The sequence below is a fragment of the Rhinatrema bivittatum genome, chromosome 1 (assembly GCF_901001135.1).
Source record: "Rhinatrema bivittatum chromosome 1, aRhiBiv1.1, whole genome shotgun sequence".
NCBI classification, from domain to species: Eukaryota; Metazoa; Chordata; class Amphibia; order Gymnophiona; family Rhinatrematidae; genus Rhinatrema; species Rhinatrema bivittatum.
This window is the reverse complement of record NC_042615.1, coordinates 42,481,772-42,495,020: the sequence shown is the minus strand read 5'-3', so window position 1 is coordinate 42,495,020 and position 13,249 is coordinate 42,481,772. Positions and strand designations below refer to the sequence as shown.

At 43.9% G+C, this 13,249-nt stretch overlaps 1 protein-coding gene across 4 annotated transcripts in view; it reads right to left on the bottom strand.

The window, feature by feature from the left end:
- Positions 1-13,249, bottom strand: part of USP38 (ubiquitin specific peptidase 38) — a 132,672-nt gene that overhangs the window by 77,319 nt on the left and 42,104 nt on the right. For all 4 annotated transcript variants that reach the window (XM_029598521.1, XM_029598795.1, XM_029598701.1 and 1 more), the window contains 2 exons: positions 1,196-1,354; positions 143-336 (listed from right to left, as the gene is read on the bottom strand). In XM_029598521.1, the coding sequence (XP_029454381.1) occupies positions 143-336; positions 1,196-1,354 (353 nt within the window). The remainder of the gene's footprint in view (positions 1-142; positions 337-1,195; positions 1,355-13,249) is intronic.

The window sequence follows — 13,249 nt, the reverse complement described above, 5'->3', positions numbered from 1 at the left end:
ACCACGTTGCGATTAGCGTACGAGATGATACAGGGCCGGCCAACGCTCCCGGTCTTTCCGTTATGATTAAAACAATCCAGTTCCATAACAGGATGTGCACGTTATAAAAGGGCTGCAAGTTTAAAAAAAAAACCCAACTTACTCTGTGGCCATGAAGAGTGCCTGGATGACACTGTTCATGTAGCACGTATTTCCCAGGTTTATGAGACCGGTTTTTCCGGTTTCAGATTTTCCAGAAAGTCTAGATAAACAAGATGCCAGCGAATTGGACTGGGATGTCCAGGCACTTTGATTGAGAATCAGTTTAATCTTCTCTTCATTAGGTTTAGGCAGCTCCTGTAAATGGAGGGAGTGGGAGGGAGGTAAAAAAAAAAAAAAAAAGAAAAAAATAGAGACACAAAGGCACATTGTCACAGCAACTCCTGCTAGTTTAGTGCTGTTTAAAGAAAACATTCTTTTCCATTCTTCTGGGCCCTGCCATTCTGCAGTTTCTCCTCTTGGCCTGAAGAACGTGGAATGCAACGTCTTTGAAACCAATGCCAGTAAGATTCCTTGGCTATTCATCAATGGATTAAGCTACTGTTTACTTGACTAAAATCCTCTCCCCCCCCCCCCCCCCCCCCCAGCCAGTTCTCCAAAGATTTGTTCTGTCTGCTCTGACATTGTAGTACGGGACCTGGGTTTCCAAGCCCGTCTCCGAAGCCTTCCACCGCGACCGCACCATCAGCTTGAAATGCTTTGCGGGCGTCACTGAACGCCCTTTTTGCCGCCGATCTAAAATGTACCCACAGAGTATCCGATAGTAGCAACCTGTTAGATCTCACCATCAATACAACAGTTTAGACAGACAGAATTATTCTGAATGCGGTTTGTTTTAATTCTGGTCTCTAAAAGCCATGGTGCCCTTATTAGCAGGTATCTGTCACAAAAGATAATTGCACTAAACCCTTTTCATTCACTACCTTGGGGTATCATATTTCCACCACTGGCAGCCATGTGGCAGTAGAGCTTGGTGACTGCAGACACTACTGCTTATGCCTACTGCTGAAGAGAGGATTTGACCGGCAGAGCCCAGAGAACATGTGTGTGCCAGTAGTACAGAAACTATTGAGCATTCTTGGCATGACACATGGCTGTCTCTCTTCTCAAGCCTCTCCTCATAAAAAAAAAAAAAAGGTACAGTTTGAATCCTTACCTTGATAGCTTCAAGAATGGGTTCATAGAGGTCTGGAAATCCCGAATAATGATATATCATACAGTGCATCAACTCTGTAAACTGCACTAGGAAGGTGATACTGGAAGGCAGGCCATCACTTTTAAAAGACTGGACTAAGTTGACAATGTGTGGAACAATCTGGAAAAAAAAAAATATAACCAGAAGGAGAACTCAATAGATGTGGTAGAATCATGTTCATTCATAAGTCACACAAAACACTCCACTGGTTGAATGAGCCATAATTTGTTTCATTTGCTTCCATAAACAGAGTTTGAGAAAGATGCCGTAAGAACACAAAACATAAGATTGCCATACCCTGTCAGACCAAAAGGTCCATCAAGCCCAGTATCCTGTTTCCTGGCAGGATCCCAAATGGTAGATAGACTCCATGCAGCTTATCACAGGGATAAGCAATGATTCCTGCATTTCCATCTTAATAATGATTTATGGACTTTTCCTCAAGGAGCTTGACCAAACCAGCATGATGTCCTTGGAAATTCAAGTCCTTCATCCAGCTACAGAAAGGTGAAATTACTTACCTGATAACTTCCTCTCTTCTAAGGAAGGCAGGCCAATCCATGCTGATGGGTTATGCACTCCTACCAGCAGATGAAGACTGAGAAAACTGACTTGCTGACATCACCAACATTATAGCCCTGTCCAGCCATCAACCTGCCAGTATCTCTAGAAAAGCCGAATTGTGTACAACTGATTATATTTGAACTATGACTATTAACTGCCAACGACTCATTTCTTCCAGCCAACTAGGAAGTACTGAGCTCAGTAAAAATTTTAACATCAACTGATCTTAGGGGCTGGTTTTTCAAAGACTTATAAAGAACACTCTGCATCGCTCCTGAATAAGGGACAAACTAGAATTAAGTAGGCAGCCCAGGCGGGATTGTGGATTGGCCTAACTTCCTCAGAGGAAACAAAATTATCAGGTAAGAAGTAATTTCACCTTCCTTTGCACCCAGGCAGGACAATCCACACAGGTGGCATGGACCAAAGCTACTCCTGAAACAGGTGGGAGGCTGCCTATGCTCCCGTCAACACCACTCGCAAGAAGGCCGTGTCCTCTTGAGCCTTAACATTCAAGCAGTAATGCTTGGAGAAAGTATGTAAGGAGGATCATGTTGCCGCCTGGCAAATCTCGACTGGAGACAACTAAATCTCTGCCCATGAAACTGCCTGTGCTCTAGTGCAACGGTTCTCAGTGTGTCACGAAACACTAGTGTGTCACAAAGCACCAGGAAATGTGTTGCAGCCACTGAAAGCTTTCTTCCCCTCCGCGTGGAACGACGGTGAGCTCCTCAGGAAAACATGCCCTTCTTTGCAAATGCTTTGCTTTTCTGGCTGTAGTGATTTTGATTGCATAGTGGCCGCAGCAGATTTGCGCCAAGTAGCTGTTTGGAAACCGGGGAATCAGAATCCAGCCCAGAGTGCCCCTCACTCACTTCACGGTCAGTAAAGTGAGCTGTCTCGAGGCTGCTCTTAACTGGCCCTCCCTGCTCAGCAGCCCCCATATTCTCTCTTCCACCTCTCCCTGCAAAGCATCCCAAACCTCCTTTCCTGCACTCCCACATGGTGAAGAATGCATCAGCAGCATCACTTTTAAAAGAAACACATTGCCTGTTATTGGCAGGAATGAACTTCACTCATATGTCTCAGGGTATGATTTCAGTCTCTCAGATTTACTGCTCGTTTTATTCTTAATACTTGCATTGTGCCAAGTGAGCTGCCTCCTGGACTTCATAGGATGTAATATGTATATAGTCAACATATCCGAGTGTTCTTAGAAATTCTTTATAATCAAGTTGGTAGCAATATACAATTGTGATTATTTCTATATCTTTCTGCAACTTTTATTTTGTCTCCGATTACACTGGTTGTCTACCACCCTGTAGCGTCGCAGGGCCTCTTTCTCCCCCACCCTCCCCAGAAACACTGTGTGTAGTAACGAGCCACGGCAGTGCAGCCAATTTGAGTCTTTGCTGCCTGCCCCCATCCTGGTCCCCGCTACTACGTGAGTGCTGCCTGCCGACATCAGAATACCAGAAAGTTTGGTACCTGCCTGCCCTGGGCAGAAGCTCCTCCCTTCCTGGGTCCCATAGCTGCAGGGACCGGATGGCAGCAATCTTTGTACTTTGTTTAGTGCAGGAGGAAATATCTCTCTGTTTCCATTTCTCCAGTTTTGCACTGCATGCAGAGTGACTTTTTGGGGTTTCCATTCCAGCTTTTGTCTCCACATTATTGAAGGTCGGTTGTGTGTGTATGTGACCAAGGTGAGGTATTTTACTAGCACATAGGGATGTGTATCAGTCTTATTTGCGGTGTTTTCTCAAAAGGACATGCATTAGTGGTGAACTGCTACCTTTTTATAAGTAGAACTATTGTGCTTGGTAGTAGAAGGAGTTTGTGTTGCTGTTACTGAGATTATACCAGAATCAGAATATCTTCTGTTTATATGAGTTGTACAGGGAGTGTCCTATTTCTGCTCTGCACCCATTGTTGGGGAGGTTCCTGTGGATGCAGGGTATATGTTTACATTTAGCCCTGTGACAGTCATGTGTTCAGTGTGTCATGCTTGTAAGCATTATCTGTCAGGTGTGTGCCGACAGAATAAAGGTTAAGAACCTCTGCTGTATAACATGCGAGAGCCACTACCACCTGCACCTTCGGGGTATTTAGGGCCAAGCCCTTAACCAATCTCTCCTGCAAAAACTCTAAAATCAGAGGGATCTCTACTCTGAGAGGGCAAGAACCTCTCACCCTGCATCAGTTCTCGAATATTGCCCAAGCCTTAATATAAGCCAGAGATGCAAAAAACTTTCTAGTGTGAAGCAATGTGGATATCACTGCTGGAGAATAACCACGCCTCAGCAGACAAGCCCTCTCAAAGGCCAAACCGTAAGACAGAACAGACCCAGATTTTTATGCACGATCAGCCCGTGATACAGAAGAACTCCCTGACCAGCAGTCTCATAGGACTGCCCACTAGGAGGAGTCAGAGGTTGGCATACCATGGTTTCTGTGGCCAATCCAGAGCCACAGAAGCATGGTCTCGGTATGACTTGCAATCTTCCAAACTACCCTGCTGACCATCAGCCAGGGAGGGAAAACATAACACCCCATTCCGTGGCCACTGTTGGACAAGAGCATCAATTCTTGAAATAAAGAAATATGAAATTCTCAAGATTGGGGAGTCTGGATACTGCTTGCATTTCTTCAGCTTCCTGTGCTTCCTCACAACTCAGTCTTCAATCTGGCTCCGTCTCACTCGACACAGCTTTGCTGAGAGGTGGACTCACGCCTCGAACAGCAGACGATAGAACCATTTCCTCCCCATCTCCATGGCTAGGTGTTCTTCTCCTGCTGTTTCCAAAACCCCAACAAATCTGGGGGACTGAGACCAATCCTGGATTTAAGAAGCCTGAACAAGCATATAACTCTGGGAGAAATTCAAAATTAGTTTCTTCCACGCAATCTTCCCCTTCATACAAAAGGGGGAGTGGATGTGTGCTCTGGATCTAAAAGATGTGTATGCTCACATTCCCATCCAGCCATCCCACTGACAATACTTACGTTTTATGGTGGATATTTCTCATTATCAATAACCCACCGTATTATGTACAAAATCTTGTCAACTATACATAACCTGTTATACAATACAACTTCTGTCTGGCTTTGCTCTTTTCTAAATATCTACAGACCATCCAGACAACTTCGGTCCATGGACAAATGTATTTTGGAGATTCCTTCAATCAGAACAGTTAAGTTTAGCACTAACCCAAAAATGGGCCTTTTCCGTGGCAGGTCCAACTCTGTGGAACGCTCTCCCTGAACACATCTGTTTGACTGCAAACTCTAAATATTTTAAGAAGAACCCACCTGCTTAACAGTGCATACAATATACAAATATAGTAGTAATGACAGTACGTCCACTAATACTACCAATCAAGACAAAATTAGTAATCTGCTTTTCGATGTTTTTACTTTTTATTTTTCTGTGAATGTTTTGATAATTGATATTGATATTATGAATGTAACATTGTAAACTGCCTAGACGGGCATATACATGGCCTTATTTGCACAGTATATAAAAACTTAATAAAAAAAATAAAAATTCCCAATGCTCTTAGATCCTTTCTGCGACTGTAGAACCAAGACACTGTTGCATTGCTGTAGCTTGCTATTAAATCCAAATATGGCTGCCCCCACTGAGAAAATATGAGCTAAAAGGTGTCGTCTGTCAGCTCCCGTTCACCTGGGTCTAAGGCCTACCTGCTGAGAAAATTGTCCCTCACATAGTCCGTCCCAGCAATGTGAGAGATGGACAGGAAAGGAGTGCTGTTGAAGACACTGGACTACTTGTTCACTTCCATTGGTCTTACTGAGTACTCCTGTCATTGCGGATTCTACCATGAGAGCACCACAAGCTGAAGGGACCAAATATTTATTTATTTAGTTAAAGGCTTTTATATACCGAAGATCATGTACTAGTACATATCGCTTCGGTTTACAGATAACCAGAATTGGAATTACCATAGACATGGTGTACATAGAACAATAAACAATAAAAACAGTGAGCAAGCGATAAACAGGGTATACATTGAACATGGAGTACATTGGAAGTATTATGCATGGAAAACATTAAATATGTATGGTACAGTTTAGATAGTCTCATGCTAATAATAAAGTCCTATACTAAGTGAAGGCTTCCGTGAAGAGCCAGGTCTTCAATTTTTTCTTGAATGTCCACAGGCATGGTTCTAAGCGAAGGTCCGATGGTAGATTGTTCCAGTGAATAGGGCCGGCTATCGAGAAGGCACGTTTCTTCATTGAAGACTTGGCCGAGGGTACATAAAGGGTGCCTTGATACGTTGTTCTAATGGGTCTGGATGTTGATTGATATTGGAGAGGGCAATTTAATTCGAGTGCGGTTTGTGAGTGGATGGTTTTGTGTATCATAGTTAGCACTTTGTATAGAATTCTAAACTTAATGGGGAGCCAGTGTAGGCTCTTAAGTATAGGAGTGATGTGTTCACCTCTGCTGGTATTGGTTAGGATCCTGGCTGCGGAGTTCTGTAGCATTTGTAATGGCTTTGTAGTGACAGCTGGAAGGCCGATTAGAATGGAGTTGCAGTAGTCAATTTTAGAAAATAGGATAGCTTGGAGAACTGAACGGAACTCATGGAGATGGAGGAGAGGTTTCAAGTTTTTTAAATATATGTAGTTTGTGAAAACATTGTTTTGTTGTGTTATTGACGAATTTTTTTTAAGTTCAGCCGGTTGTCTATGGTTACTCCTAGATCTCTTACATGTGTGGTCAAGGTCATTTGAGCTGATGGGGAGTTTTCATCCTGAGTGATGAGCAGAACTAAATTAAGGCTGGTGAGGAGTGTGTTTATGGATTGTAGGCAGTTGTTCCAAAAATTAAATGTTTTTGCTATTGATTCTGAGACTGGTATCAGGATCTGGACGTCGTCGGCGTAAATAAAATGCGTAACCTTTAGGTTAGTGAGAAGTTGACAGAGGGGTAGAAGATAGATGTTAAATAGAGTGGGGGATAAAGAGGATCCTTGAGGGACTCCAAGAGTGGCTTTGACTGGGTGCGATTCTTTATTATTTATTCTAACCTTGAATTTTCTATTGTCGAGGAATGACTTGAACCAGTCCAGGGCCGTTCCTAATATACTGATGTCTGTTAGACGATTGGTAAGTATGGAGTGCTTCACCGTGTCAAAGGCCGTGGATATGTCGAGTAGAGCCAGCAAGTAGGGGGTCTTTTTTTCAAGGCCTGTGTAGATTCTGTCCGTCAGCAAAATCAGAAGGGATTCCGTATTGAGGGATTTACAGAAACCAAATTGTGCTGGAGCAAGAATCTTATTTTCCTCTAGGTATTCCGAAAGTTGTCTGTTCACTACTTTCTCCATGAGTTTGGCTACAAATGGCAAGTTGGCAATGGGGCGAAAATTTGCCGGGTCTATTGGGGTCAGGTTGGGTTTCTTGAGAAGTGGTTTGAGGGTGGAGAGTTTCAGTGTGTCCGGTACAGATCCTTGATTTAGCGAACAGTTGATAATCTCTGCTAGAGGCTTGGAGATAATTTCGGGAATGGTGAGCAATAGTTTAGAGGGAATAGAGTCAGTGGGATGAGTGGAGGGTTTCATCTTTTTGAGCATAGATTCAATTTTGAGGGAAGTAGTGGGTTCGAAAGAATTTAGTTGTGCTTTCTGGTCTATGCTGGGGGAGAAGTGTGAAGGTGTTCCTGTATTCAAGGATGCCAGTGGGGCTATTAGTTTAAGGATTTTATTTTCAAAGAATAGTGCAAGTTCTGTGCACCTTGAGTGGGCTTGGTCGTCTGGGATGACTGGAGAGCTGGGTTTTGTGAGCTCTGTGACATAGGAGAACAATGCTTTGGCGTCAAAGAAGAAATTGTGAATTTTGATGGCATAATAGTCTTTTTGTTCGGAGGATATTATTTCTGTAGATGTGCATGAGGGTTTTATACTCCGTTAGCTTATCAGTGGTAGGTCTCTTTCGCCATAAGTGTTCTTTGCGTCTTAGTTCTAGTTTGATTTTTTTCAATTCCTGTGTGAACCAAGGTTTTTTGTTCAAGGAGTGAGGGTCTAGCTCTTTTGTTTTTAAAGGGCAAATTTTTTCAGCTACCTTATTTATGATATTATGCCAGGAGGCGATGGCTGAATCTGCATCTGAGAAATCCAGGTTGGCAAGTTCTGTCGAAAGTTGGGATCTGAGGTCCTCTAAGGTGCAGGATTTTCTGTAATGAATCGTGGTTTTGGAGAAGGTGGGAGCTGGGTTTTCCTTGATAACAAGATCAATTGTGATCATCCGATGGTCTGACCATGGAATAAGGGTGCAATGAGGCGGGGAGGGTTGAGTGAGACCTGAATTTATGAAAATGAGGTCCAAAGTGTGTCCAGCTTTGTGTGTGGGACTGTTAACGATTTGCGTGAATCCCAGAACCTTAAGGGATGAAAGCAGTGCTTCGCAGTTGGTGGAGTGTGGGATCACATCGATGTGGAGGTTGAAATCTCCCATTATGATGGCTGGAGTGTTGGCTTTGATGTATTTTGCAATAAACTCTACCAGTGGAGAAGGGTCTGATTCTAGAAGACCAGGTGGAGTGTAAAGTAGGCATATCTGAAGCTGTTTAGAGTTAAATATAGAGCATTCGTGTTTGGAGTTGTGTTTAGTGCTTTGTAAAGTTAATCTTAGCTCTTTTTTTGCTGCTAGGATCAGTCCGCCCCCTCTCTTTTTCAATCTAGGAATAGAGAAAACATCATTTAGTTGAATGGGTAATTGGTTGATTAGTCTGATGTCTGTGGGTTTCAGCCAGGTCTCTGTGATGCCACAAATATCTGGTTGTGAGTCAAGTAGATAGTAGTTGACGAGATGCGTTTTTTTTGTGATGGATTGGGCATTAAAGCGTTAATGAGAATATAGAAAGCCCCAGGAATTGAGTTAAGGGTGAGGTCATGATGGGGATCAATCAATTGTGCTGGAGGATCGTGGGATGGTTGGTTCTTTTCCTTTGAGAGTAGATGTTTATCGTGGGGATAGGGAAAGAGAGTATAATTGAAAGGTCGTTGACAAATGAGACTGAAAAGAAAGTAGAGAATTGAGACAACAGTAAGGATGCCGGAGAATCAGCAAGTTCTTGGTGAAGCACTTAGTGGCTGCACTAAGGGGTACACAAAGGGGCCTGCCCCTTTGATGCGCTCCTTCGGCGCGCGGAGCCGAAACGAGGCCCTAAATTTAAAGGGCTGCTGTGGGCGGCATTCCTGGCCTCTGATAGGCCCGATGGCGAGATGGTGGGCGCGGCTTAGCGCCAGGAGGCAGCAGCGGGTCTGCTCGGCGTCTTTCCCCGTTTGTTGGGGGTCTCTTACCCCTTTCGTTGAGGGTCTCCTGCCACTGGCGCGGTTGCCGCTGGGGATATGTGCCCTTGCCCAGGGTACTACCTCCAATGTAGCCACCGTCAGCCCCAAGACCTGCAAATAAGTCCACACTGTTGAACAAATGGCCATCTCAAGGACTGAACTTGAGTCACCAACTTCCGGATGCATTTCTCTGGCAGGAACACACTGTATCGAATTAAACTCTGAGGTATACCAGAGTGTGTTGGCTGTAAACTGCTTTTGCCTAAGCTCACCACCCAGCCTAGCTCCTGAAGGAAGTAAATAACTTTGCAAGATGCCAACTGACTCTCTACTACACTAGTGGCTCAAATCAACCAGTCATCGGAGAGAGTAGAGGAGGTGAGAAGGTAAAGCTACTCCACCGTTTATCTGCTGAAAGCGATCCGGGACTTGCAGCGGCTGCTCGTAATTCCGACGGAGAACCCACAGTTGACCTGCTGACGTCAGGGGGCGGACCCAGGCGAGAGGAAGCAGGAAGCCCCATAAAACTCGGGCCAGGAGCGGCGCGTAGCAGAGCCGGCGCGCGCTACACTGGCTTTGCCTGGCTTCGCTTGGATCTCGCTTCTAGACTCCGCGGATGTGATTAAGGTAAAATTGTTTCTATTCTCCTATCCTGCCTCTATCTCTGGACTATCTGCGGGTTATTATTGGCAATACAGTTGAAAGCTACTTAGGTTTCTGGTAAATAAGTTGAACTGTTGTGTTTAAAATGCCTCCGAAGAGAAAAGGAAAGGTGAGGGTTTTTCCCCCTTTGTCCTTACCTTCTCCAATTTTACCAGATATAAGTCGTTTTATGATTTCACCTGGAGTAGCAAAGGAAGGAACCGAGGAGACTGGCGTTCCTGCCAGTCAGGGAGGACAGGCCGGACTTGCAGAGGAGGCCTCCCTTAGTCCAAACACCGGACTACCACCTGTACAGAGGATCGGTAATGGGATACTAGGAGAAGCTTCCATAAGAGAAGCACTGGATATTGAAGGAGCAGTAGGAGGATTAGAAATGCCGTCTCCCAAGGAAGGGATTGGGACTCAGCTGACCAGCGGGACATCCCCTATCCCAATACACTGGCCCGAGGTGGTAACTTTAGACACATTATGGGACATGATGGCGGGAGTGATTAACCATATTCAAGTTCTGGAAAATAAGGTTGATGCAATAAATAAAGGATACCAGAAAGATGTATTTCAAATTCAAAAACAATTGAAAGATTCAACTGAGAAGATAAAAGTTTTGGAATTGAATGAAAAGAAAAATTTAGATTTTCAAATTGCAGTCATAAAAGACAGAGATAATATTACAAGAAGAGTTGAAAACCTCGAAAACAACTCCAAACGCCTAAATTTGAGAATTTTGAATTTCCCCAGGATAGTTGGGGAAACTTCTTTAATTTCCCTTAAGAAATTTCTAAATGAAGGTCTTGGATTTGTAGCAGAGGACTCTCCTGTGGTAATTAATTGTTATTTTTTGCCTAAACCAAAAAATCAATTATTACAACCTGCTGAACAAATGTTTCAAGGAGACTTAACCCATTTTCTTGAGGACTCGACTGCACAGATAATTGATAGAGGTACTTTGTTGGCAAATTTTTCATCTATTAACGATATAAATTGTGTTATGAAAAAATACTTTGCCAAGTTCCCCATCAATTATCTTGGTAAAGACATCAAGGTATTCCCAGATTTAGCTGCATCGACACAAAGGCGGAAGTCCTTTTTAGGCTTCCGTCAAGAGGTAGTTGCTTTGGGTTATTCCTTTGCTTTAAGATTTCCTTGCAAATGTTTGATAACAAAGCAAGATGAAGTTTTTATTTTCTTTGCTCCAGACCATTTGAAACATTTTATAGAGCAATGTAGGATCACTACCTCATCCCCAGTGCCTAATATATGAGTAAATATATCCAGTTTTTCTGTATTATGCCCTTTCTTGTAAGGAATATTATTAAAATCTCCCTGAATTTCTGATATCCCGCACATCTCTCAAGATTGTATTGAATAGGATATGGTTTCAGAGCGATACAAATGAATTGAATTATATTTGTGTTTTACTTTTTTGAAGTAAGATGTTGTTGACCCTGATTTAACTCTTAACCATTATATATGTGTTTTGTGTAAACTATATTTGTAAATCATTTATGTGATTTATCAAAAATTGATAAATAAAGAATTAAAAAAAAAAAAAAAAAAAAAATCAACCAGTCATCCAGATATGGATGGACTAAAATGTCCTCCTTGCGCAGAGATGTTGCTGCTACCACCATGACTTTGGAAAAGGTTCTAGGCTTTGTAGCCAGACCAAATGCAGTGATTGAAACTGATAATAGTGCCCTAGAACAGCAAAGCGAACAAACCGCTGATGCTCCTGTTGATTGGGGATATGTAGATAGGCTTCTGTCAGATCGAGAAACATGAGGAACTTCTTTTCTAGACTACTATAATTACGGAGCGAAAGGTTTCCATTCTGAAGTAAGTCACATGCAAATGCCGATTGACTCCCTTAAGATCCAGGATCAGTCGGAAGGAACCCTCTTCCTTTTTGGGAACAGCAAAATAGAATATCGCCCCATATTTTCCTGCGATCTGGGAACTGGAATTATTGCCTTGAGGTCAATCAGCCTTTTCAATGTAGCCTCCACTGCCATTCTCTTTGCTAGCAAGTTGCATGGAGAAACCATAAAGGCATCCAGAGAAATTCTAGAGCATATCAGTCTCTTATTCCATCCAGGACTCAGTGGTCCATCATGATTTGGGCCCACCTGGGATAAAAGTGAGATAGACATCTGCCTATCCCTGGATCCAGTAGGGACCCCACACATTTATTGCGAAGATTGAGATGCTCCAGTCCCGGAGCCTGTGTCTTTATTTGGTTTCTTAGGCCGAAAGGACTGGGACTTTCCAAAGGGCCACTTGATTTGCTGCATCTCTATAAGGGCAAAAATGACAGGAGTCCCTGGAATGGCTTCTCAACCCAAAGGAATACAACGCTGCTTTCTTGTCCTCCAGCAATCATGCAATCTTGGATTCATCCCATTTGCCATCTTCTCCAACTCACTCCTGAACAAGAGAGAACCCTTAAAGGATAACCCATGTAACATTTGACTTAGAAATTGTATCCAACAACCTGTTCCACAGCCACAGCAGGTATCTTGCTGCTCTCACAGAAGCTACATCTCTAGCTGCCGTAATCACCAAGTCACAGCCTGCATCCACTAAAAATGCGGCTCCTGGCTCCATCGCCGGGCCACTATTGGCTTAAACTCCTTGAGCCTCCTGAGAGACAGACAAAAGCTGCCCAGGCTACCAAGCAGCAGCAAGAAGCTATTTGCAAATTCATAGCCAACTCTTCAAAATGCCTACTTGAGAATAGCCTGGGCATCCTTCAGAGCTGCTCCTCTTTTGACCAGGATGGTGGTTCACTTGGTGACAGCACATATCAGGGCATCAACCTTTGGGAATCACAACTGCTTCCTTGCTTTCGGCCCAAGGAACGCCCACCTTTAAAACTTGCTTCTGGAGCATTCCAAAGGTCAATCAACTCCTGCACTGGTTCCAGGAGTGGAAGGAAACAAGAAGCCTTGAACAAGATGACCAAGATGGAGTCTTTCTTCTGTACTCCCATAGCATCACCTCATCTACTGTGAGCATTTTCAGACCAGACAACTTGGAGTCACAGAGTAGAGTCCTCTGTGACTCCAAGTCAGGCAGAAATTCCCCTCTTCCAGAGGTATAGATTCTGAATTACCCCCAGATTCATCTGACGGTTCACAAGCCTCGACCTCCTCTACCTCACCAGGGACAGCCTCTTTATGGCACTTACCCGACTTGGGCACCAAGTGGAAAGACCTATGACTCATCCTCTCCTTATGGCAGTGATTTTCAACCAGTGTGCCGCGGTACACTAGTGTGCCGCGACACATGGTCGGGTGTGCCGCGGGGAAAGTTCCCCAAACTATAGTGCCCCCTGTGTTTTGTTCCCCTACGATGCGCAGTCACGCTTCCTACAGTGTAGGAGCCGTGTACAATAACACATGCGCGAGCTTTGAACGCTCGCGCGACTTAATGACATCACCGAGCTGGTACTTGTACTCTGGCCTCATGA